A 26689-nucleotide genomic window follows, 5' to 3' on the forward strand; every position below is an offset into this window, starting at 1 on the left:
ACCGACCGGGTACGAGTCATTGCTTACGGTTCTGTCGATCTGGATGCGAACCGAATGATCCCAACTTTCGACCGGTCCCCCTGGGTTTGGAATTCCAAGGTTGCCGCCATTGTTGTCTGTATTGGCCTCCTCTGAAGTCCCTGTCTCTGAAACCATCTCGGAGTCCCGACGACCCCATCCAGTTGAATGACCTGAAAGGACGAAAGGAACTCTGAAAGGCAGCAGCTCTATTAGCTCTTCTATCCCCCCGTCCCACAGGCATGGCCTTTTTCTTGTTGTGTGTTTCTACAAGCACCGGGACAAGGGCTTCACTGAAGAGCTTTGCGCCTCGGAACGGGGTGGAAGCTAGAGCTGACTTAGATCTGGAGTCAACTCTCCAGTGCCTGAGCCATAACCCCTCCTGACCGCCACTGCAGCCGCCATAGAACATGAAGCATGCTGCAGGCAGTCCAAACTCGAGTCCGCCATTAGAGCGGAGGCCCTGGCTACCTTATTTAGCCCCTGCCTCAACCTGGTGTTTTCTGGTGGAACCAACTTTGCCAACTCTTTGGTCCACAAAATAGTGGCTCTAGCGAACACTGAGTTGGTGGCAGCAGCCCTGATGACTGTTGCTGACGCCTCATGACATTTTTTAAGTAGATGGCCCGTTTTCTTCTCCTCGGGCGACCTGAGGAACTCCTCGCCTTCCTTGTTGACCAAGGCACCGGTCACCAGTTGGGCCACAGGGGCATCCACAATAGGCATCGCTAGTAAAGACATAATTTCAGAAGGTAAGTTGTACAGCTTTTTAGGGAAATGCAATACCGGTTTTGAAGCCACCGGAACCCCCCATTCCGCCAGCATCACCTCCTTAAACAGTGGTGGAAAAGGAACTGTGGCTGGCGATGAAGAGGTAGATGGAAATACTTCCTGGTCCACATTAGGAACTGGTTGTGCCCCAGAGTCCTTAGAAACATCCTTAATGGTCCTCTTAGCTTTCACTAACAGAATCTCAAATTCAGCCACAGAGAACAATCTGGCGGTGGTTGGTTTATCCGCCGGTGTCTGTTTGTCAGAAAGCTCCCCCTCCTCTTTTTCGGAGTCCTCGGAATTTGAACCTGAGTCCCAAACAGTAACAAAGGCAGGAGGGGCACGGGGCGGAACCAAATCTGTTGCTACCACACTATCACACCTGACTCCACGGGACAGTTGTCCCGATGTGGCCGGAGCACCCGATACTGAAGGGGCTTGTGATGGAACTGTACCTTCCGCTGCCAACCTTACTCGTTTGGGCTGTGGACCGGACCCATGTGGGCCATACTGCTCCTCAGACGAAGAGACATCATGACCTCCATAAAAATGTCTCCTTCTCCGCTTACTGGCCATCCAGACCCGCTCCCCCAGGGGAATGGAATTTCTACTTGGACTGGAACCCGGGGATGAGGAAAAAGACGGTCTACGGCCCCTATTAGAACCCCGCACCTGCGTGACAGTCCCCTCTTGTGTAGGAGCCCCCGGTGCTTCCTGCATAGTGCCCACGTTACGAGATACACTGGCTTGGTCTGAACGTGGTAAAAGTGGAGAAACGACAGCCAGGCATTGCTTTTGGATGAACTCACTAAGCCAGAACACCTCTCTCACCGACAGTGAACCGCCCCCGGGTAAAAGTATGTGTCCGGCTGCCCCGCTCTCCGAAACGGTCCCCGCAGTCTTACTCAAAAGAAAAGACTCCTCGTGAGGTGTACCGGTCGGGGCCGATGCCCCCGGGTGAGCCGCAGTCACCGGCATAGTCAAAATACTTTCGCCAGCAGCCACGGTGTTAGCGGAGCCTTCCAAAATGGCGGGCGCGATATTGGCAGGAAGGGCTGTTAGCGCTTTTTTCTGTTGTTGATCCCTCACAGCCCGCAACTGAAGCCGCTCACTGAGGGGAGTTTTTTCCATAGATGTTTTCTTAACCTTCTTTTTCTTTTTTAATTTAACTGCAGCTGCTCCTTCCAGGTGCTTAGACTTTTGGAGCACTTTGCCTGTTTTAGGCAGCTCTTGGCGCTTTTCAGCAGCCTGACTGTCTCCCACAGAAGGGTCTGAGAGAAGTTTTGCGCCCGTCATTCCTCCCTCCCCAACTTCCGAAGAAGTTATTGGGGCATGTCTTGGGGTATCAGAGAGAGGGCCCCCCGAAAGGTAACCTCTAAGCATGGAGGGAACCTCTAAGCATGTCTCCGGTCTGCGAAAGCTCCATCTCGCAAAAACCTCTCTCTCTTTTTTTTTTTAAACGGACCAACGAAGGACGAGAGAAGGAGGGGGGGAAGGAGGGGGAAGGGAAAGGAGCAGGCAAGGAGATTCAAATCAGTAGAACACGGCAAAAAAACCCCAGGTATTAACTCACAAGACCACCGGGGCAACAATCAGTGATTAGCAACTCCTTTCCCCACCTTGCTCACAGAGAAATAAGAAAAGGAACGAGGTCCAGTAAGCTAGACTGTCCTGGAGCGAAGACAGGACCAGAACTGGGAGTACAGGGGGCAGAGCAGAGAGGCTATCAGACGTGCTCGTTTTTGATTGGCCCTGTCTTGGAGCATGCAGAGGCTGACAACCCATCAGTAGACGGATGCCCTCCCCATACCTTGGAAAAAGCCTGCTTACAGATAAAGGGTTGAATCGTCATAAACTTCTTTTGTTTTAAAGAGAGTGATTTGCCATATCTACTGCTTTGAATACTATAACTCTTAAGACTTTTGTCCTTGTATGTGTTAGTTGCATTAGTTATACATGTGTTTGGCTTAATCTGGAAACAGTAGTTAATAACTTCTCATATTGTCTATTTGAATTGTGCAGAATCATTTACTGAGGGCTTGGAAGTGACATCAAACAACATGTATTGTAGTTGCAGCATCCCGAAATGAAACTGCTGTATAATCTCCAGGGGCTTCTTATCCCCAGGCTAGCAAGCAAAGTATGTGTTAGCTGAAATGGCTTCCAGAAAGCTGATTGATATAACAGTGTTTAAAATTTCACTTGAGCATACGTCTAATTTGAGCATATGTTCACAAACGTAAGTTCAAATCCACTTTCAGACTAGGAGCCACTTCTTGTGTATTTAGGTGGATGCCAGAGTGCAGGCATCAGATGTGAAGTGGATTTGTCTGGAAATGTTTTAACATATAGCCCTTTCAAATATACAAACATGTTTCCCATGTTTGCCAGGAAGGATCAGATCTCCACTTTTTGAAAAGGAAACACGGCAACTTTTACACAGTTGAGCCCCTTGTGTGATGCATTCTGCATGTATGATTAATTCATACTCTTTATATCTTCCTGGGTACAAAATGTATTCTACAAAAGGACTATTGCACTTAAACATTTTCCTGCCTGGCATTATGCTGGAATAACTGATGAAATTGAGCAATTTAGTGATGCATCGTGTACTTTTAAAATCTCTATTCACATTTCCCCCCTGCACCCATTATTGTTTTTTTAATTAGGTATTGAATAAATAGCCAAGGGAGCCCATAGGAAATAGGCTTCTTTTGAGGCTATAACTCTTATGCAGTCATCTTTGCTGACATATGGAGACACTGATCATAAGAGACTGACTTCAGTGTAAAATATGTTCTAAAAACTCTCTTTTGGAATGTCAGATATATAAAAAGTGAAATATAGTTTCTTGTTTTCATTATAGTAATTCTGGGAATTTGGGAATTGGAATTTTGTGTACCTCTTCACCTTGAGTGCTTTCCTTCTTGTAATATGTGGAATGTGGAAAAAAAATTGATAATTCATAGGAACATAGGAAGCTGCTATATACTGAGTCAGACTAGAGGTCCATCTCGCTCAGTATTGTCTACACAGACTGGCAGTGGCTTTTCCAAGGTTGCAGGCAGGAATAGGGAAGGAAGACGCGACCAAGAGGTTCACGCAGATGAGACAGTAAATCTGTTCTGGAAAAGTTTGTATGGTTATGTGCAAAAAGACAAGAGTATCTCTTCTAAACAGCAATGGGACAAATTGTGGAAATGGACGTCGGACGTAAACCCCCCCCCCCGATTACCTGATGTGCCTTGTAATCCCCCACCCCCGAGTTACAGTGCTACCTGCATATACTTCATAACTTGTGTGTTTCCAAATCCTTGTGTGTAAATCTTTGTAAATATATCATGTACAAACAACCACTTTGTATATAATTGTGCTTTGGCAACGTACTGTATGCTTTGGTAGTTCGTTGGTTCAATAAAAAAATCTTGTCCTATAAAAAATCTTGTCCTATCTTGGAGATGCCTGGGAAGGAACTTGGAGTCTAGATGTTCTTCCCAGAGCGGCTCCATCCCCTAAGGGGAATATCTTACAGAGCTCACACTTCTAGTCTCCCTTTCAAATGCAACCAGGGAAGATCCTGCTTAGCTTAAGGGGACAAGTCATGCTTGCTACCACAAGACCAGCTCTCTTCCCATGGTTGTGTCATATCTTTGCCTATTTTACAGATAAAATATTTTGCCAATGCTGTTGTGTTGAGCTGCACATCCCCCAGGAGCAAGGAAGGAAAAGGCACATCTCCCTTTGCAGCAAGGAAAGGCAGGGGATCAGCATTCCTGCAGAGTGGGGAGGAGGAGGGAGAAAGGCTGGGGATGGAGGGGAAGGAGGCAAAGAAGACCCTCTAGCTGCTTCCTCAAGCTTGGATGAGGCTTGAGGTGCACCTGGCTCTTGAAATGTTTTTTTTTTAATGCTATTATGTTTTATTACTGTTATCTAAACCGTTGCTTTAAATGGACGTTGGACTGCGCTGTTTCAAATGCTATGAAGTTCGATTTTCTAAGTTCCCAGTCAATAAAGCACTATCGTTTGCAGACACATGTCTCATTCTGCATATGATCTGGGGTGGGGGTGGGGACTTAACCAGCATAAGAAGAGAAACTGGGCAGGGCAGCAAACTGTGTAATGTTCCTTTCTCTATCTTTCCTCCTACCCCGCCCCCCGCCGACCAAAGCAGTCTGGCATCTTGCAATGCCAAGGACAAGGTGTTGGGCATATTTCCTACTTGTCAATAAGTTCATAGTGGCGGGGGGGGGGCACGCAGAGACAGAGCGCTGGTATTTCTTGGCTTCTTTGGCTGTTGGGGTGGGCGTGTCCATGGGGTCTGTCATGGAGAGTCCCTGCAGTTCTGAATGTGCAATTAGACCACAAGTGGTCAAATTCAGCCTATATGTGCTCTGGGAGGATAGACTGCACTTTGCTAGCATGCCTTTCTAGATTCCCAATCCATGCTCTGTCCGCCTCTCCCCACTGCCAGACAGTTTTTATGCAGCTGCCTTGTACTTCTGGCTGAATACTGCCCCCTTCTTTCTACTGCCAAGGAGTCTCACAAAGCACCCCTTCCCATTCTCCCATTTCCTGCACAGTGGTGGTAATGTGCACTTTTAGTTAAAAACAAAAACAAAAAACCACACATACAGAAACCCGATATCTCGTTCACTTAAGTGTGCATTGTGGGGTTCTTAAATAGGAAGTAGGGGATGGGAAATGGGGCTTGTGTGCTGGCAGGTTGGGAGAGACAAGGGGTGTGGATTGCGTGACAGTGGTCCTGGATGAGTGTAGACAAATCCTGGGTGTATTGGGCAGTGGTGGGCAAAGCCTGGCTGGTTTCTGAGGGGGTGTGTGTATGTTGTGGGACTGAAGGAGGGCTGTTTGGACGTGGTGCAGTGTAGAAGACTGGATTTTCCCCACCCCTGTAATGAGGGCATATGAAGCAGTCATCTGCATAGTCAGATTTATTTGCTGATATGGTATAGCTATCATATTCTAGGTCAGGTGTTCTTAACCTGTGGTACTCCAGATGTTGATGAACTACAACTCCCATCACCCCTAGCCACAATACATTGTAATTGTGGGTGCTGGGAGTTGTTGTCAGCAACATCTGGATTACTGCAGGTTAAGAACCCCTGTTCTAGGTCTAAAACTGTATAGGCACTGAAATACTACCTTTTGTTTGCTCTATGCAATTCCTTTCTCAGCATGCTGAACACATTTTCTTTGCAACTGTGTGTTAATTGCTATATACATTCCCAATAAATAAAATGATCAGGAAGAAATATAATGGAAGTGAAGAGCAGAGGAAGCCTCTTATGCACCTTCCCAATTGCACTGCCTCCTCACTTCATTAAGTAAGCTAGATAAGGATGCTTCCACCTTTTTCATTAATTCACCTTTCCTACTACCAGTCCCTAATTACTTACAATTTTAAACTAGACAGTGGATGGTTCTTCATTATATATCAGAGCATATTCTTAAACAATTGTTTGCTTAGGGGACTGAAGAACAATACCATAGATAAGAAATAAAATCATTTTCTTTAGAAAGAAGATGACTTAATCTATGACAGGAAGAGTATGTAGGACAGAGAATCTCAAAACAGGCTGCAGGTTGCTGAGGAGAAGGAGAGACCCAGCAGAAGGGTTGCTACAAGAAGACAACTGAATGTGTTGCTGACTTTGTGGATTTCAGCATGTGTTTGTAGCAACTAAAAGAACAACAAGCTAGTGCTTGACTTGTATAATAACATTTCTCCAGTTTTAACAGGAGATAAAGGTAAAGGGTGCCGTCGAGTCGGTGTCAACTCTTGGCGACCACAGAGCTCTGTGGTCGTCTTTGGTAGAATACAAGAGAGGTTAACCATTGCCATCTCCCATGCAGTATGAGATGATGCCTTTCAGCATCTTCCTACATCGCTGCTGCCCAATATAGGTGTTTCCCATAGCCTGGGACTCATACCAGCTGTGGTGAAACACAGGTGTGTCATAGACTTTGGAACTCTGAAGCAGCAGGGGGTTTGGCATCAAAGAGCAGTTAGGCAAAGGAAGTAAAGAGGCTTCTTAAACCTGGTTAACTTTGAGCTGGTTTGCTTAATACTGTCCAGGCCTGTCCACTGGGATCTCTTGGCATGGTCCTGTTTGCATAATTGCATGGGAAGAATTTACCTTCTGAATCACCCCTCACACACTAAATATTTATTTATTTGGTAGCATTTAAATTGCAGGTCATATTGTCTTTCAACCTTGCGAACTGGTTGAAAGACAGGAAACAGAGGGTAGGGATAAATGGAGAGTTTTCACAATGGAGGGAAGTAAGAAGTGGGGTCCCCCAAGGATTTGTACTGTGACCGGTGCTTTTTAATTTATTCATAAATGATCTGGAAGCAGCGGTAAGCAGCAAGGTGGCCAGATTTGCAGATGATACCAAACTCTTTCAGGTAGTGAAATCCAAAAAGGATTGTGAGGAGCTCCAAAAGAATCTCTCCAAATTGGGGGAGTGGGCGACAAAGTGGCAAATGCGGTTCAGTGTTGGCAAGTGTAAGGTGATGCACATTGGGACAAAAAAACCCAGCTTCAAGTATACGTTGATGGGATCTGAGCTGTCAGTGACTGACCAGGAGAGGGATTTTGGGGTCATGGTGGACATCTTGTTGAAAGTGTCGACTCAATATGCAGCAGCTTTGAAAAAAGCCAATTCCATGCTAGGGATCATTAGGAAGGGGATTGAAAATAAAACGGCTAATATTATAATGCCCTTATACAAAACAATGGTGCAGCCACACCTGGAGTACTGCATACAATTCTGGTCACCACATCTTAAAAAGGACATTGCTGAACTGGAAAAGGTGCAGAAGAGGGCAACCAAGATGATCAGGGGCCTAGAGCACCTTTCTTATGAGGCAAGACTACAAGACCTGGGGCTTTTTAGTTTAGAAAAAAGACGACTGTGGGGAGACACGATAGAGGTCTATAAAATCATGCATGGGGTGGAGAAAGTGGAGAGAGAGAAATTCTTCTCCCGCTCCCATAACACTAGAACCAGGGGTCATCCCATGAAATTGATTGCCGGGAAATCTAAGACCAACAAACGGAAGTACTTTTTTACACAACGCATAATCCACTTGTGGAATTCTCTGCCACAAGATGTGGTGACAGCCAACATCTTTAAGAAGGGTTTGGATAACTTCATGGAGGAGAGATCTATCAACGGCTACTAGTCGGAGGGCTGTGGGCCACCTGCAGCCTCAAAGGCAGGATGCCTCTGAGTACCAGTTGCAGGGGAGTAATGGCAGGAGAGAGGGCATGCCCTCAAATCCTGCCTGTGGCTTCCAGTGGCATCTGGTGGGCCACTGTGTGAAACAGGATGCTGGACTAGATGGGCCTTGGGTCTGATCCAGCAGGGCTGTTCTTATGTTCCCCCTGCCTAACACATAAATATGTGCACTACAGTCAGTGGTGCGCTGGGAGGGGAGAATAGGACTTGTATGTGTGTAGCAGGTGGGGCTGATGGACAGTGTCACCTAAACAGATCCTCTGTTGGATGGATATTAAGAAGCATAATTTGTCATCAGTATCTGCTTCCAGAAACTGCCATCACAAAGCGATGTGTGTGTCTTTTTTCTATTTGATTATTTATTTATTTATTCAATTTCTATACTGCCCTTCCAAAAATGGCTCAGGGCAGTTTACACAGAGAAATAACAAATAAAATAAGATGGATTAAACCTGTATGCTGCTTTTATAGCCTTAGGGCTGTAAATCAAAATACAATAAGTAACACACCAGACATGGAACTGCAGCACCACTGCAGAGAGACAAGCCCTCTCAGCAGTCCCAAAGTTCCAGCCCAACAGGAGGCCGCACAATAAATGGAGAAAGGGGAAGGTGACTGAAATCATTGTTCCCAGAAACATTCACATTTCAGAGGAGTCCCTGATTTATAATGAAGAAAGTTATATTACTTTAAACACCTGTGAAGCTAAGTTGTCAGCTCCTGGCATACATGCAGTTTTAACCCTGGGTCATTATGAAACCTCTGTTCCATAATAGCCTGTCAGGGTGTCCTTCCAAATTTGATAATCCAATCTTTTTACTTCTCTCACTTTCCCCCCACCCACCTCCGCCTCTTGTGTACACTTCCTCCAAGGAGTTTGAACTGGCATATGTGCATTTCCCCGTTTTACTGTAATTCTCCACATGAAAATTACACTTATCAGTAAAGTAGTATGTGAAAAATTCTGCTTTGACTCCACTCTAAAGCAGTTTGCTCACATCCGGTCAACTAGAGCAGAAGCATTGGGAATCAGTGAACTCTTCCCTTGTCTACCCTTGCTGTTCACTTTGTGTGTCGGCTGGTTTCTTTAGGTCAAGCCCATATAAGGGCAGAGCTTGGAGGTCAATAAGAAACCATTGACTGGTGGTAAGTCAGAACCACAGTATGACTTAAAGTGCAAGTGTCTCATGCTTTCTGATTTATCCATTATAATCCAAAACAAGTATTGCATCTCTCTCCAGCTGTAAGATGCAAATAGTCTCACACAGAGAAAGAGAGAGCATCTCTATAGTTCCAATGTAATTGCTGGACATTAGTGTATTGGTGAAGAAGAATGAGGCTTTATAAATGTCTTTATTATTGAAATTATTTAAGAATTTCAGGATAGCAAAATCTAAATGGCAAATTTGAGAACTTTGAAAATAGTTACTTTTTGATGGCACAATATTTCTTAAATTGAATTAAATTTGATGGTATATTCAAATTATATAAACAGGCTATGGTCTTTGGATTTCAATATTTGGTCATAAATATTTAAATATTGGTCATAAAGCTATGAGAACATGGGTGGTTGTGTGATTGTAGATGAATGTTCTTGAGTGGCATGACACTATGTTACAAAACTTATTTTTACACAGAGTGTAAAGATTCTAGCAATAAGATTATTATTTTGATTCCTTATTAAACCCAAGGCCACTGCAAAAAGGAACAGGTTCTGCCCTAAACTGGTCAAACAAAATAATGCAACTGCTACATTGTCTGCTAATACTGTAATCTAATGATGCATCTTTATTCGAATGTTTTGCAGGTACAGGAGAAAGCGGCAAAAGCACATTTATCAAACAGATGAGAATCATCCACGGGTCAGGATACTCTGATGAAGACAAAAGGGGGTTCACAAAGCTGGTGTATCAGAATATATTCACAGCAATGCAGGCTATGATCAGAGCTATGGAAACACTCAGAATTCCATACAACTATGAACATAACAAGGTGAACATTATATTTTAAATTACAGTAGAATGTCTTTTTAACTGTAGTTCTGGGAATTAAGTCAGGTGGCTTTGAATTCATGGATCTACTTCACACAGTTCTGGAGGCGAGCAGTGGTTGTGGGGGAAGGTACTGTATATCTTGCTAAGAGTTCGCAAGTCATAGGGTAGCATCCAGACTAGTTTTGTACTAGTGTAAATGTTGTGCTAGCATAAGGATGTAGTACACGGTCATGCAAAGAACTTAATCTCCGTTCCAGACTAGCTCTTCTGCAGCCTCTTCCACTAGCCCTTATATGTGGAAACGGCGGGTGTGTGTGCGTGTCCTTGCACAACATGTATTCAGGTATTTCCTCTTCTGCTAGCGGTAGTGCAATTTTCCAGAGCACCATAACTGTAAGCAATCCTCTTGCACGCACTACTGTGGATTCTACCTTATGTGCATACACAGTAATTCTGTTGGGTTGCACAAGGGGGCAAAAAGACATCTACAGCAGATGTTGAGTGTAGGTGGAAAGAATGCTATGGATCTGTTTATGTTCCAGTCTGGTGGACCTGTTTTATTCTAAACTATCTTTTTCTGAGGTACAGTAGATGATGGACCTGTGTTTAGGGTAGTATCCCTTCATACTGCAGGACTCACTGGACTGAATTCTCCTCCCTTCATGTAGAAACCTAGCATGTTAGTCTTCTCCATGCCTTGCTCATTTTCTGTGTGGAAGGGAGTCCTTTTGTTTGGAGGAGCAGTCATTCATATAAGTCCTTAGCAGAGTAAGCCCCCACTGAACAGGTAGAGCCCAGACACAATAATAATTTCAGGGAGAATTCGTCTCTGTGGTGCATTGGTTGTTCATAAACAAACTGGTCTCCATTGCCTTCAAGTTTACAACTTGTGGATTGCTATGATATACCATACTTTTGTCTACTGTAAGAGGAACAGTGCTAGATAAACGAACTGATCTTTTGGTATCCCTTTCCCCTCGAAATATATTCTGCTAGAGATAAAAATAACTCCACAGAAAACTATTGAGCATGTCTGCCATTGCCTATGGAAGGCTATCAGGAGTGTTGTCAGTACATCCCTGCACCAGTGTTGTGTTATGATGCACCATGGAATGAAAAATCAGACCCGTGCCTCTAGGACTACAATGTAAAAACAGTTTCTTTTGAGAGATACAAGACTTGTGGGATCAAATCATCTTGGGGGTTCTGGCCTCATGCCAGATTTAGGCAGTCATTTATGACTTAGGCTGATAAGTTACATACAGGAATGGTGGGTTTGTGGGGGAAACCTTTGATTTGGTTAGTTACTCTGCTCTAACATTAGATTAGTGTATATTTGGAGAAATGTTCCCTACTGTAGGTATTTTCTGACCTTCTGAGGTTCAGTATATTAATGGGAAGAAGAAGTTAGCAGTTCAGTATACCACAGCAGTGCAAACTAAACCTGCCTACTTGCTGTTTAGGATGTACATTGGATTGTTGCCATACATGGCTTTTTCTCATGACCAGTGATTTAGAGCATAATATTTATTCTCCCACCACCCCAACGCCCACCTTTTCAGTGTTCTGTTTTTGTGAGAGACCTAGCATTCCAGTATCTTTTTAAGAGAGCTGGATTTTTTCCGAAGTTGTCTGATTTCATCCTCGAGATCGGGTTGTATTCCAGATCAAGCCTCAGAGAAAGGAAGTAGTTTTAAATGCTGTAGCTCATGTCAGGTCGTAGGTAGGTGTTGCTTAATCCCACAGTTCCTGACTGTCAAGCCAGTACTCCGCAAAGCTGAAGAAGGAACTAGTATTTACAGAGAACAGCGAGAGCGACACAAATCAGATAGAACAGACAAGGTAAATTGGGAGAGAATCATATATACAAATAGGTACAGCAAGGAGACCCAAGTAGATAGGATCTGATGGCCCTAGGAGTTGCCTCCTGCCACAACTGCACCCCAGCCAGCCCAAAGAAGTCTAGAGTCCGTGGGAGGGCCAGATGAAATACGACACTGTGAAAAAGAACCCTTCACAGGTAGGACCAATGTTACTTTTTCCGCTGTTGTCTGATTTCATCCCCGAGTACTTCCTGTCTCGCCTCAGGACAGCATGCTTTCCAAAGAGCTTCTCATTTCTAAGGCTTGGCTATTTGATTCTTTATTCCTTTTCTCCCCACCCCCACTCCCCTTTATTTCTCTGTGTGAGGGTGGGAAGGGAGTCCTTATCTTTTCATTTCTTCAAAGTAACCTTTTTTTCGTTCTAATTCATCATTAGTTAGCGGTATGCAATTTTACTTTCACTTTTGCCTGGAGGTTTTCGGCAGCCTGTTTGCGGATTTTTCATGGAACTGGCTCATGCCAGCGATTTGCTGGGGGGCTTTCTATCAGAGGGGAAACACACACACACACACCGATCTATTTCTCACCTCAAGGAAAGATTCTGCGATGTGAAAAGTTGCAGCGGCAAGCGGCCTCACTCACCGCCACCTTCTATACCGGCCAATTCGTCTACCTCCGCCATTCCTCCCCTATAGGGAGGCGTGCTTAATCCCGGCAGCGGTGGCTTCTGCTTTGCCCCGCAAGGCGCTTAAGAAGACAAAGACTTATGAGGAGGCAGGCTTGAGCGCAGGAGAGGGCAATGAGGGAGAGCCTTGCGAGCCCTCCAAAAAGCTTAAGACAGCCCATGAGAAACACAGGTGCCACAAATGGAAGACCAAAGCTCCTGTAGACCGTTTGAGTGAGCACCTGCAGGCTGTGTGCCAACAGAGGCTGCCTCGACACCTTCCTCATGCCCTTCTTCAAGGGCAGGGTGGTTCCTCCTCTACCATCCCTGGGACGGGCGACCTTTGTACACCCGTGATAACCTGGCTCTGGCGGCATCCCAAGGGAGGGGAAAACCGGTTCTCCGGTCATTTCTCCCGCATCCCAGCCAGCAACACCCAGCTCTGCCAACCCTATGCCTACCCTAGTGGCTATGGACCAGGGACAACCACAGCAGCCACCAGAAAATGTGAGTAACCCTTGTTCTCCATCTGGAGACCATCGTAACCATCCGGGTTCTGAGTTCGTGTCCTTGCTGAGGGAATTTATTAGATCTGAATTCTCTTCCCTGCCAAGTGCTCCTGCTAGGGACACAACTCATGCTTCTAAGCCTACATTTCTATCTTCCTCCCTGGGCTCTAGCCCCACCAGGGGAGTGATTCTGCCTAATGAGAAGGGGCTTTTCCTTCCTGACTGCCTAGACGCCGCAAACCAAAGAGACTAGCTTTACCAATGCCCTCAACTTCCTTATCTGAAGGGGAATCTTTTCCGCCTCTTCCCAAGAAATGCACTCCTTCCTCCATCCCTATGCCTGTGCCTCCCCCTCCCCCCATTCCTGTTCAGGTGCCTCTTACCCAGACTCAACACCCTCCCTCCTCCGAATCCCCTTCGTCTTCAGTAGAGAAAGGGGAGCTTTCGCAAGAAGACTCTCCATCTCAGCAGAACAGCTCTTTCAGACTCTTCCAACCGGCTGATTTTGAAGTATTGTTAGCAAAGGCACACCAAGCCATCATGGATGTTTCCCCTGAATCTTTTGCTCCTACTCAGCCTGGTCTTGACCAGGTGGTTTCCCCTTCCACTTCAGCTTTGGTCTCCCCCGTTCTTTTCCCACCTCTTTTCAGGGACACCATGGTGGTGGAGTGGAAGGTCCCCTTTGCTCCTAAACCAACCTCTGTTTTGCCTAAGAAACTATATACACTGCCTGATGATGTTATGTCCTTATTGGTCTTCCTAGCTGTAGATGCTCCAGTGGTGCAATTGGTCTTGGGCACAGTCATGAACAGGGACCGTGATGAGCAACTAAAGATCCTGGAAGACAAGAAGTGTGACTTCCTGCTTAGCAAAGTTCACGAAGGTTCGGCCACGGTTATTAAGGCGGCTACTGCCAACTCTATTTTTGTTCGGGCCTCGGTACTGTGGGCCAAAGTGTTTATCCAGCTGGTTCCCCCTGAAAATAAACAACGTAGACTGGGTATTAACAAACTAGCAAAGGCCTCGGCCTTCATGGCTGATTCCAGTTTGGATTGTGTTCAGCATGCATCCAGGTCCATGGCTGCTAGAGTAGCCATTAGGAGATGTCTCTAGATAAAAAAAATTGGAGGGTGGACCATAAGTCCAAATTTAACCTAGACTCCTCTCCAAATTGTTCAAGGAAGCCCTGGAACCAGTCTTGGTTGAAACCAGGGACAAGAAAAAAGCAATGCCAGTGTTGTGTAGAGAATACTCACGGCGGGGCAGATTTGCTCAAAACACTTTTCGTCCCTACAGGTCCTATCAGAGATCATCATTCTACTCCTCCAGAGACTCCTGCCAGTTTGGCAGCAACTACAGAGCTCCCTGGCGACAGCAGGGTCAGCAACAATGTTTCAGAGGGAACAACAGGAACCAGTCATCAAGACAGCCATTTCAACAGAAACCAGTAATCCAGACAGCCTTTCCAGTGCAGATTTGCACAGGGCAGGAAACAATGACCCCTTGCCTGTCGTAGGCTGGCTCAGTTTCTTTTCAACAGCTTGGAGCCAATCAACTTCGGACACATGAGTGTTCGACACCGTCACCCAAGGCCTCCGTTTGGAATTCTCCACCCTACCCAATGACTATTACACACACCCCACCCTCCTCCATGAATCTGATGAAGATGCAGCAGGTGTGTCAAGCATTTCAACACCTGCTTCAGATACACACCGTCAAACTGGTTCCCATGGAGGAACAACTCCAGGGAGTATGCTCCCTGCTTTTCCTAGTGCCAAAAAAAGGATGGCTCATGGCTCATTGGATCTCAAGCACCTAAACTGCTTCGTCTGAAAGAGGCCCTTCAGGATGGAATTCCTCCACACCATTAAGGAGGCAGTAAAGAAAGGGGAGTTCCTAGCTTCCATAGATTTGTCGGAAGCCTACCTCCACATTCCCATACACCTGGACTTCCACAAGTCCCTTTGGTTCCAGTTCCTCGACCGCCACTTTCAATACAAAGCAATGCCCTTCGGGTTGCCATGACTGAGGTCATGGTGGCTCTAATAGCCAGGATGCAAGTAGAGGCCCTCCATGTCCATTCCTCTTTGGACGACCTGCTGATCCACTCCCCTTCCCTCCGCCAAGCAGGCTGGGACATTCAGAAGACCATCGAGCTCCTGGAATCTCATGGCTTCATAGTCAGCTCACAGAAGAGTCACCTTACCTTATCACAGTCTCTCCAGCACCTGGGAGTCCATTTCGACACCCTCCAGAGGACAATTATGTTGTCAGCAGAGTGCTGCCTCAAGATGGCATCCCTAACCCAACCACTTCTGACCAGACCGTGGACAGATGTCACTCTCTTGGCAGAACTCCTGAGGTCAATGATCTCCTGCCTGGAATCTACCCCGTGGGCACGATGGCACTCCCAACCTCTGCAGTGGTTGCTCCTCCCCTTCCAGGAGCAGATTACCACCAGGACTCACGCAAGGATCACGGTTCCCAGGAATGTCTTACAATCCCTCCACTGGTGGGTCTGTCCTGCCGTCCAACGGGGCCTACCGTTCTCGACCCCACGCAGAACTACGGTGACCACGAATGTGAGCCTGACGGGTTGGGGTGGTCATTGTCTTCATCAGCTGGCTCAGGGTACCTGGTCTCATGAGGAGACATCGTTGAGCATCAATCTGTTGAAACTGCTGGCCATCCGCCTTGCCCTAGTCCAATTCCTGCCTCTCCTGTGGGATCAACATGTGTTAGTCCGCACAGACAACGTGGCCACAAAAGCGTATGTCACAAATCAAGGAGGCTCCAGGTCCCACATGATGAGGGAAGCGACTCAACTGTTCCTGGGCAAAGAGACATCTCGTCTCCATTACAACTGAACACCTTAGCAGCATGACCAGTCTGCAAGCCGACTGGCTCAGTTGCCGGACGGTAGATCCAGCAGAGTGGACTCTACACCAGGAGGTCTTCCAACAGATCTTGGAGGTATTTGGAGTACCAGTAGTTGACCTCTTTGCATCCCAGTCCAACCACCAGCTGCCTAGGTTATTCACCAGATTCCCCTGTCCACTAGCTGAAGACATCAACACTCTCACAGTTCCTTGGCCTCCGGGTCTCCTGTATGCCTTTCCGCTGACCATCATTATAGGCAGGGTCCTTCAAAAGATGATCCTAGAAGGAGCAAGCCTGATCCTGGTCGCTCCCCATTGGCCCAGGAGACCATGGTTTTTGGATCTCATCACGCTATCCATCATTGAACCGTGGCCTCTTCCCCAACGCTAGGACCTTCTTCACCAGGGACTCCTGCTCCCCCCAGACCCAGAATGGCTCCAACTGTGTGTGTGGAGGTTGAGCGGTCACACCTGAGTTGCGCTGGCTATTCCAAGGCAGTGCACGATACCATCCTGGCCTCCATAAGACCATCGACCAATAGAATTTATCAAACCACGTGGTCGGCATTCTCTCAGTGGGCACGGAGAAAACATCTTTCTCCTATCGTTTCGGGTATTCCAGAGGTCCTCTCATTCCTCCAGGAAGACCTAGGGATGGGACGCAGACCCAACACGCTGCGCAGACAGGTTTCAGCTCTAGCGTCTGTTCTGGATCTGTCCGCTCAGGGCTCCCAACTTCTACATCCTCACCTGAGACATTTTCTTAGAGGATCCTCTAACCTAGCGCTTCCCCTGATCCACAGGTTCCCCTCCTGGGACCTCAACAAGGCCTCAGTGTGCTCAGTCGGCCCCCCTTCGACCCCCTTATGTTTATAGCCCTGAAAATTCTCTCTTACAAGGTGCTCTTCCTGGTGGCTGTCACATCTGCATGCTGAGTTTCTGAATTTGGGGCCCCATGGGCACGCAAGGAGCTATGTACATTCAATGAGGATGAGGTGATTCTCCAGCTGGATCCGACCTTCATCCTGAAGGTCATTTTTTCCCTTTCACAGATCACAGGACGTGGTGCTGCCGTCCTTCTGCCTGAAGCCTGCGCTTCCTAAGGAGAGGCTGTGGCACACTCTTGATGTGCGCAGGGCCCTTTGCATCTACCTGAAGCGTACTAGACCTCATCGCAGTTCGGACGCTCTCTTCATTTCTTTGCATCTGACTTCTCTAGGCCAAAAGGTGTCTAAGTCAACACTGGCAAAGTGGATCAAGCCACCATCTTCCTGGCATACCAGTCTCTACACCTTCCGGTTCCAGGGGGTATCACTGCTCACTCCACCTGCAGTGCCAGCACCTCAGCGGCCTTCTTGGCTAACGCACCTCTCCAGTTATTTATAAGGCAGCCACTTGGTACTCCGTCTCTCCTTTCACTATAAGATAGCTTCTTTCCATTCCGACCAGGCCGCCACTCGCACTGTTCTCCAGTAGGTGGTCTCATCATCCGCCTCTCCCTCCCTATGTTTTTTCTTCTCAGGCTTGGGCATGTCCTGATCTAGAGGATGAAATCAGACAACTGCAGAAAAAGAAACGTTGGTCCTACCTGTGAAGGGTTCTTTTTCGCAATGTCGGATTTCATCCAGCCCTCCCGTGGACTCTAGACTTCTTTGGGCTGGCTGGGGTGCAGTTGTGGGAGGAGGCAACTCCTGGAGCCATCAGATCCTATCTACTTGGGTCTTCTTGTTGTACCTATTTGTATATACTGTATGATTCTCTCCCAATTTACCTTGTCTGTTCTATCTGATTTGTGTTGCTCTCGCTCTTCTCTGTAAATACTAGTTCCTTCTTCAGCTTTGCGGAGTACTGGCTTGACAGTCAGGAACTGGGGGATTGAGCAACGCCTACCTACTACTACCTGACATGAGCCACAGCATTTAAAACTACTTCCTTTCTCTGAGGTCTGATCTGGAATACAGCTCGATCTCGAGGATGAAATCAGACACTGTGAAAAAGAGCCCTTCACAGGTAGGACCAATGTTTCTTTTATATGTAGCATGGAAAAAAATAGAAAATTGATGCTTACGTTTCATGTGAGAAGACCTGAATTTAACTAGCTTTGTGCAAAGTTGAAGCATAGTCTGATTGACTAATTTTGTCACAATACTTGGCATATGTTGAGATCTTTGGAATTTCATTCTAAAGCAAACTGAAATGAGGAAAACAGAATTAGAACATTTGACATTTTCCCAGCTGCCACTTATTTTGAAGTCAAATAGTTATCACTTACATTCAGCTTTTTATAATCCTGGGGTTCCCAAGGATGATATAGGGCTTTAAGATCTCTGTATGACAAGCAGACTAAATTACTCATGAGTAGTCATGTTAAATTAATGGAATAAGTTAGGAACATAGGAAACTGCCTTATACAGAGTCAGACCATTGCCCATCTAGCTCAGTTTTGTCTATGCTGACTGGCAGCAGCTCTCCAAGGTTTCAGGTGTGAATCTTTCAGCTCTGCCTGGAGATGCTGGGGACCTTTTGATGATAATGAAATGGAGACCTTTTGCATGCGAAGCAGATGCTTGCCACTAAGCTATGCCCCCATCCCACAAGTTATTCATGAGTAATAGTCTGGTTATCATCCATTGTATTTTGGGTGATCAATGTCAGTGGTGTTAGTATTATTTATATGCCATTTTCCAACAACAATTTCAACATGGTTTACATAGCAATAAAAATATGGCTCCCAGCCCCAAAGAGGCTCACAACGAAACACAAGGTAGACACCATCAACAGTCCCTGGAAAGATACTATGCAGGGGTTGAACAGGAACAGTTGTTTTTCCCCTTGTTAAATATGAGAGCCATCACTTTAAAATGTGCTTCTTTGATATGTTAATTGGGTTACGTACATTTTTTGTTGTATACTCATTGTACCTCTTCAAAAACTTGAGCTTCTTTGTACTAGAGGGGATTTGGTTATTCAACCCATCAGTCTTCTGGTAGTTTGTTTCATAAGGTACCTCGGTATAAGTGCTTAGATTATTCTGCTACTGAACCTGTCAAGTACATTTTATATAGGCTGTGGTACTTAGATTTATGATGGTTTCATTTATTTCAATGGGACTTTGGTCAATGAACATATTAATTGTCATGTGGAGGTCACTTTAAATTGTCTATATGGCATTTTTCACTTTGTGGCAAACATTTGTATATGGCAACTCTCTGTGTGAGCAGTGGGATTTCTTTTGTGTTGCTTTAGATGTGTTTTGGCTAACTGGAGAAAATGGCAAAATCTTTGTAGTGAGTTTTGCAACATCAAGTATGTGCTGGGAGGTACCACAGGGAGCAATTTCAAAATGACCTCCCTGGGGAGGTCATAATGTGTTCCCAAGCCCTAAGTCTGCTTAAACCAAAGTACTGCAGTCTGTAGATTGGCTGAACATATGAAGCTGTCATACTGAGTCATACCAGTGGTCCATCTTGCTCATTATTATCTACAGCAGGGCTGCTCAACTCAAGTCCTCCAGCTGTTTTTAGACTACAACTCCCATAATCCCCAGATACAGCAGTCAGTAGCCAGGGATTATGGGAGTTGTAGGCCAACATCTGCAGAAGGGCTAAAGTTGAGCAGCACTGATCTACAGGGACTGGTAGCATCTCTCCAGGGCTTCAAACAAGGGTCTTTCTCAGCCTTGCTCAGAAATGTCCTGAACCTGGGACCTTCTGCATGCAAAGAGTGTTCTCTACCACTGAGCTATTGCCCTTGCCGAGAAGTTGCCTCATGGTGACCCTCAGACCATTGTATGGGCACTCTATAGAGTCTCGTATGGGCTGTGCTTATTTGGTTGTACTGTACTTGTATGAACTACCTCCTCCTAAAGTGCCACTAACCTCATGGAAATAATCAGTGTCCTGTTTGCAGCACTTGTGTGGAAGCACGAGTAGTTCACTAAAGTAGTTCACTAAAACTACTTTAATGTAAATGTGACCTGGTCACAAGTTTGAAAGTGACATGGTCATAGCTGTCTCCCCCCGCCCCGCAAATGATGCAGTCATTTTGGGCTGTGTGATTCAAGCCTTAGTATATTGTGAGTACATTGAGTGAGAGTACATTGTAATACTATTCTTGTGCTGCTGAACAACTGCCGTGGGGCAAGATGATCACACAGATCAAAAGCTAGACCTTAATTTATGAGGACATGTGCTGATTCCAAAGATGTTTTTGGTTGTATGAGAATGTAAATGGCACTACAGGTCTCTGAAGGCCCCAGTCTATCAATATTGGATAAATAGAAACAAGGTCAGCTTAAAAACAGTTTCCCTTCTACATCTGTGTTTCTAACCCCCTTGAATATAAACTCATGACCTGTGCAGCCAGCAACACAGGAAAGGCACTTCCTAATCACTTGAATCTCATATCGGGAAATCCTATCCATGTAAAGCTTTGTATTGTTTTTGTTTTAAGTCAGAACAACAATGTATTTTTAGTAAGCCACTTGTTTTTCCCATCAGTTTCGAAAGCCTACGGCTGCCTTTAAGATTCTGCCGAGTATTGCTTGGTGCTGATGGTGGCTTGAATAACAGAATATTGCGAACTAGGAATGAATAAATTGGCCCCAAGTCTTTAGTGTAGTATTGAACTTTTTGAATAACAATTATACAGTTGACTCTGAATTAATATAAACTCAACCCTGCTCTCCACAGAAATTGTAACTTGCACTGAGTGCCCTAAATATTAGATTTTAAAATTGTAAGTATTGTTTACTTTTAAAATGGATACACTAATCTTTCGATTCCTGTGGATTGCTCAAAGCACATTAAAAGAAAAATCAAATGCAATAAAGTTTTAGAACTAATCTCCTGCAGCATTTTATTTCCAAAATATCACCCTCCGTCAAACAAACATGATCTAGTGCTGTTCTTTGAGGCTATGGGCCAACCTTGGGGCTGATGTTTAGTCTTCCCATGGGAAGCCTTTGTCACTGAGGTGGCAAAAGTTTGGTAATACAGTAATAAAGTTTGGTAATACAGTAATAAAGTTTGGTAATACATCCCTTTTCAGCAGCTGCATTCAGAGGAGACAAATGCTAAAGCTTCACTCAGTGGGTGGCCCTCTGTTGCTGCACATATCTGTGGCTATTCTTCATGGCCGTGGGCCAACATTGGGGCAATAATTGCTACCCTAGAACTGGTTGCCCAAGGCATTCAGGAGTCATATATTAATTCAGGAAATCTGTTGATTGATCCTTCAGATTTGTGCATGCATATGGACAAGAACAGATGGAAAATGTTAACATTTTTGGTGGGGATAGGTTTAAGGAACACTGTTCCTTAAGGAACACAAGTGAGCCTCCATGCTTCTCTGTTTGGTATGCCTCATTGCATCAGAATTAGAAGCAGCCTGGCATGATCTTGAAAACAGTGGAGAGAAAAGATTAGATTAGGTGCTTACATGGATTAATCTGAGGCATTGCTTTAATCAGCCTGTTGATGATACACATTGTCTATGGCTGCAGTTGATGAAGAAGTAAGTGGCTTCTGCTGCCTCATTCCATATGGCCACCGCACTCATGATGCAGGAACATCAACGCAATCTCTGCACTTTGGCACAGTTCCCTATGTTAGTTGTGTTTCTCTTATGGGACTGACTAACAGTAGCATCTTTATGGCTAACTTTTCTTTCTTTTTGTGAGCTGTACATGCAAGTAAAAATAAGAATAAAGCTATAGTTCCACAAATATGGGGGCCAGGAATCTATTCCTATTATCACAGTTTTGATTAAGGCTGAAGTGTGAGCCTTCCTTCCCCGCCCCCCAGCTCTTTGCTTGTCAGAAGGAATTATTGAACGTGTGTTGTGTATGTCCATGTCCCCACTCTCCATGCCAGCTGAGAGAGAGAGATGCACCTCAAATGTAATATTGCGTATGGAGGCCGGCCTCATAAAGATCAAACCTCGCGCCTGCCTTTTAATTATTTATTTTTGGTTGAGAGTCCACCTATGTTCGGTGGGCCTAATTCCTCAGTTTCTGTCGATAAATCCACAACCGCAGTGGTGCACTGTAGTTAGCAAAAAGCTTGCTACCCTAGGAATAGACCCTGAACAACTGCTGGAGTTAGACTTGGTAAATGCTAAAAGAATAGTGAAACAGCGTTTGACAGATATTGAATTACAAAATAACTGGGCTTCTTTAACAGAATTCTACAAAGGGGTAAGAACTAGACAGGATCTTTCACCAGCGAATTATTTGTCCCATATGACACTTAACAAATTTTGGTGGGCATTTACAAGGGTGAGAACAAATTATTTTCCTTCTGCACTATTATCCGGGAGATACAGTGGTATTCCCCTGGAAGAATGCTACTGTAGATGTGGCATTGGGGAAATAGAATCTATCGAACACATTCTATTATTCTGTAAAATACATAGGCAATTGAGGGAGCACTTGATTTTACCTTTGGTCTGTAAACAGACGGATCAATCTGCCGAACAACTTGTTAAATTTCTACTTTCTGATGAGTATGTTTTAATTTTTAACCCAATAGCTAAATTTTGCTATATTGCTTTTAAGATATAATGAGAATCTATAGAGTTTCTTATAAATTTGTTTCGCCTTTTGCATGTATGGAATGTTTGGTCTAGGACCGTAAATAAAACTTTCCTTGACTTGACTTGAAGTGTATTTTACAATTCTCTTCTATTTATTTGTCTTCTGTTGTAATAGCAATTGTATTTACCATTGGTGATTAAAAGTGGCCTATAAAATAAATCACCCTGTTCTCTAAGTTTTGAAGACTTAAAGTCAGTTTGGTCATAATAAAAGAACTAGATTGTTGTTATGAGCTGGATTGATTGATTGATTGATTATTTATTTATTTATTCATTCATTTATTTGATTTCTATACTGCCCTTCCAAAAATGGCTCAGGGCGGTTTACACAGATAAATAATATATAAAAAGATGGATCCCTGTCCCCAAAGGGCTCACAATCTAAAAAGAAGCATACGATGGACACCAGCCAAAAATGGGCCAGAAATGGGGGGGGCAAGGGGATGAGGGACATCAGGACTCGTACCCCCCAGAGCCTGGGCAATGGTGGTAAGTCCACCAATTTTTACTTTGAAAATTTTTTTGTTGTTCCCCCTCCCCCAACCTGGGCCCAAACCAGTTCAGACTAGAGCTGGACCAGCCTGGCTCTAGTGTGCACAGAACCAGACTGGTCCCAGTTTGGTCCGAGTCTGGCTCTACTCGATCTAAATTGGGTTTTCCAGTTTTGTGCGTACTCCTTCCTAGTATATACACACCAATCAGGGAGATTCTTCACTTAGGCAGCCAGAACCTTCTGTGTCTGCCTGGAGACAAGCAATCGGAATACTTACATTCCCCACAAAACTCTGCTGCACACAATGTTTTACTATAGACTTGCCTGTCAGTGAGAGATTTAACCCTTTGAGAACTTAGATGGAACACAGAACAAGAAAATAATTTACAAAACATAAAAGGGAAGGAGTCATTCCTTCATACCAACTAAAATATCTTTCTGTCATTCTGTTATAATTAAGTTAATGCTTTAAAGATACTTGATAATTATTTGAACCAGTGAAATACTCAATCCTGCCAGATCTCTGAAAACCAGGAAAAGGGCAGGATCATTTACTCTTCTTACGTTTTGGAAGCAGCTAGAGAGATTATTTGCAGTGTGTTCCAAACTGATATAAAGTGCTAGACTGACCCCTCTCCCTCAGCCTTCTGGTTTACAGATAAAAACCTCTGGATCTCTAGGAGCCCTTGAATTCTGTAGGCATTTCTCTCTCCACAACCTATTCCTGCAGTCTGTTTTTTCTTCTTTGGGATTCCTTTTTTAAAAATGTGGCAGAGGGAGCGTACATTGTGCCAGGGGGTGGTGGACATTGTTTTAAACCAATTCCAAATTTGTAGTAGACATTATGAAAGTTTAATATGCTGATATTTTCACTTAGTTTTTGAGGTGGCTTTTTAAAAAAATTGCAGTGTTGCTGATTTTCTCTTGGGCATTTACATTTGGAGAAATAAGGTAGCAGAAATTATGCAAGACTTCTTCAAGGATCACTTGAACAAGAGTCTATGGAATACTAAGTAAGCCTTTTAATGACTTTTCACACCTGCAGGGCTCATTTTGTAATCTCTCAGACTGCACTCTGGACAGCTCATTGCTGTGCAAAAACAGATTGTTTCCAACCTGCTCTATGCAGCTATTTTAACAGATCATCTGAGCCTTCCACCCTCAAAATCTTGGTGTGCATATATCTTAATGAAATGGCAGCCTGATAACCCATTCTTGGAGAAATGAAAATATATGTGCAGATCTCTGAGGGCGAAAAGAAAGCATCATTCATTTGTAATAGCAATAGATATTATGATGCTTGAAATATTCAGACTTTCCTAGAAAAATATTCATCAAGAAATATGGATTCTGTCTTCAAGGGTGGGAAAAATATACAACTGTACCCATATAAATCTTATTGCTTTGCATACATGGAATTCACACAGTGGACTGTGATAGAGAGACTGATCATTTAAATATGATCACTTAAATATGTGATATTGAGGCAAATTTAAAGAACAGCTGGGTGGTATTCAGATGGGATTGGAATGGGTGGGGGGAAATGCTCTGTGGCCAGTAGGCAAGGGACTATACAGGATATAGAAGGCTTTTTCCTAGAAACTAAAAACACACACTTTTCAAAAGTAATGGGTTTCTCAGCAGTCCAAGTTAATCCAATCTGGTTTTAGTGTTTAAAAAATGCCCTGTATCTTAGCAAAAGAAGCCTTCAAGAGCTATTTGTTCCTCTAAAAGTATATGTTGCACTAGGATGCCCAACATAATCATGCCTTGACAAGCTTTATTTGGATTCTAGGAGTCAGACTCATTTTTTCAGCCTTCAGTGGTTCAGATGGCTAGTTTAAACAGAAGAATCTTCTCTTTCTCCCTCAGAGTCGGAGGTCATCATCCACGATGGGTTAACTTCCAGCACTTGCTCCGGTAGACAGGATAGTTCCAGGTAGATTATCAGGTAACAGGAAGTCTGGCCTTCCTCTTAGCCGAATCCCCAGTTCTTTCCTCTTTTACTCCTGGTAGGACACATCTGCAGACTGCTGGGGCTCCTGCCTCATTGCTATATGGCTTCAATCTTCGTCTGTGAGCAAATTATGATTCCTTTTCTTCTTAAAAATAATATTGGCTGTCTCCTTTCCTGCTCCATGTATCTATCCCAGGCAGGGGAGACATTGCCCGGGTCAGTCTCTGAGGATCTCATCACTGAGGACTGAGGCAGGGCCGAGTCCTCCAAGAAGTGCTGCCATGAGGCAGGGCCGAGTCCTCCAAGAAGGCCGAGTCCTCCAAGAAGTGCTGCCATGTTTTGGCCTTTCCTCAGCATAGGCTGCCAAGAAATGAAAATTGGAAAGAGGGGGCCACCATTTTAAGGTGCGAATGGGCACAAAGTCCAAACCCAAATTGCCACCTTCCCACAGACAAAGTGAGTGCATTTTAATGCAGGTAGCCTTCAGTAACTCGCTGGCTCTGCATAAGCAAAGTGGAACAGAGGATCCAGAGTAGCCAAACTCATTTCCCTACCCAGCTGGCCGCACTGATTCAGCCCACCCCCAGGGGAGGGGGAACCAGATGAGTCACACATGAGTGGACTACTAGCCAGGCCACTTCTGAGCATGCCTCTGGAAGGCCAGGCCACTCCTGCATATGCTTCCAGAGGCCCTGACCAGGACGCCATTAGCTTCTACATCGGCGCTTGTTTCAGCCGTGCCGGCTGAGGAAAACAGCAGCCCACCAGACATCTAGCCTCTCACACCACCAGCTGTACTGCCAGTGTTCTGTGGCTTGGGTGAAGCCTCAAGGCCTCTCAACCAGCCTCTCTGTGTGCCAGGAGCCTCGCCTGCCACTGACAAGGGTGCATGTGGAGCTGCCAAGGCCCCACACTTGCCCATCCAGAAGCCATCTGCACCACATTTCCGTGCTGCTGAGGACCCACACAATTTCCAGCCCGCTGGGCAGGCCCCACATAGCCTTGTTGAGGCGCTGCAGGACTTTGTGCAACTGCCTATATGGATACAGGACGAAGTGATGGCCAGGCTTTTCAGCGTGCTGGAAAAGTGATGGCTGGGTATTGCGGCACTGCACACTCTGCCTTCCAATCTGGATGCATCACCAGAGCTGCAGTGGCAGCGCACAGAGGCTTCATTTCTCCAGTAAGTAGCATGGACACTTCCACAGGGACTACCCAATTGGGCCAGCTCCCAGTGAGTAATTTGTGCTGGATGAGCAGTTTCTTCCAGACATTTCTGCCTGCATTAAGGAGATGATGGCTAGAGAGTTGAGATCTCAGCTCCAGAATCTTTCCCAATCCATTAAGGAGCTGGTGCCTAAGGAATTGAGGACACAGTTACCAAACTGTGATGCTCTTATTCTGATACCCCACACCCCTTCCATATCAGGCATCTGATAGTCTGGGTATAGAGAGAGTGGGGGCATCTGCTCCTGCAACCTACTTAAGGGGACAGCTTCCTCATAAAATAGTTGCCTGGACAGGCCGGGGGTCACTAAGCCCTGGAGATGGGAGTGGAGTCGCCATGGGACTGGAGTCGCCACCTCAAGGCCTTTCCGCAGGTCCAGTGCCTTCTGGACATTCTCCTAGTAGATCCATTCATATCTACAACCAACCACGTTGCCACACTTATTCAAGTGCTTTCAAAATCCCCAGCAGAGAGCATGGACACACTCACGTCCCCT

At 45.2% G+C, this 26689-nt stretch overlaps 1 protein-coding gene across 2 annotated transcripts in view; it reads left to right on the forward strand.

The window, feature by feature from the left end:
* Positions 1 to 26689, forward strand: part of LOC128347638 (guanine nucleotide-binding protein G(q) subunit alpha) — a 153737-nt gene that overhangs the window by 61708 nt on the left and 65340 nt on the right. For both annotated transcript variants that reach the window (XM_053302572.1, XM_053302573.1), the window contains one exon: positions 9860 to 10044. In XM_053302572.1, coding sequence (XP_053158547.1) covers positions 9860 to 10044 — 185 coding nt within the window. The remainder of the gene's footprint in view (positions 1 to 9859; positions 10045 to 26689) is intronic.

Source organism: Hemicordylus capensis, chromosome 2 (genome assembly GCF_027244095.1).
Source record: "Hemicordylus capensis ecotype Gifberg chromosome 2, rHemCap1.1.pri, whole genome shotgun sequence".
Taxonomy (NCBI): Eukaryota; Metazoa; Chordata; class Lepidosauria; order Squamata; family Cordylidae; genus Hemicordylus; species Hemicordylus capensis.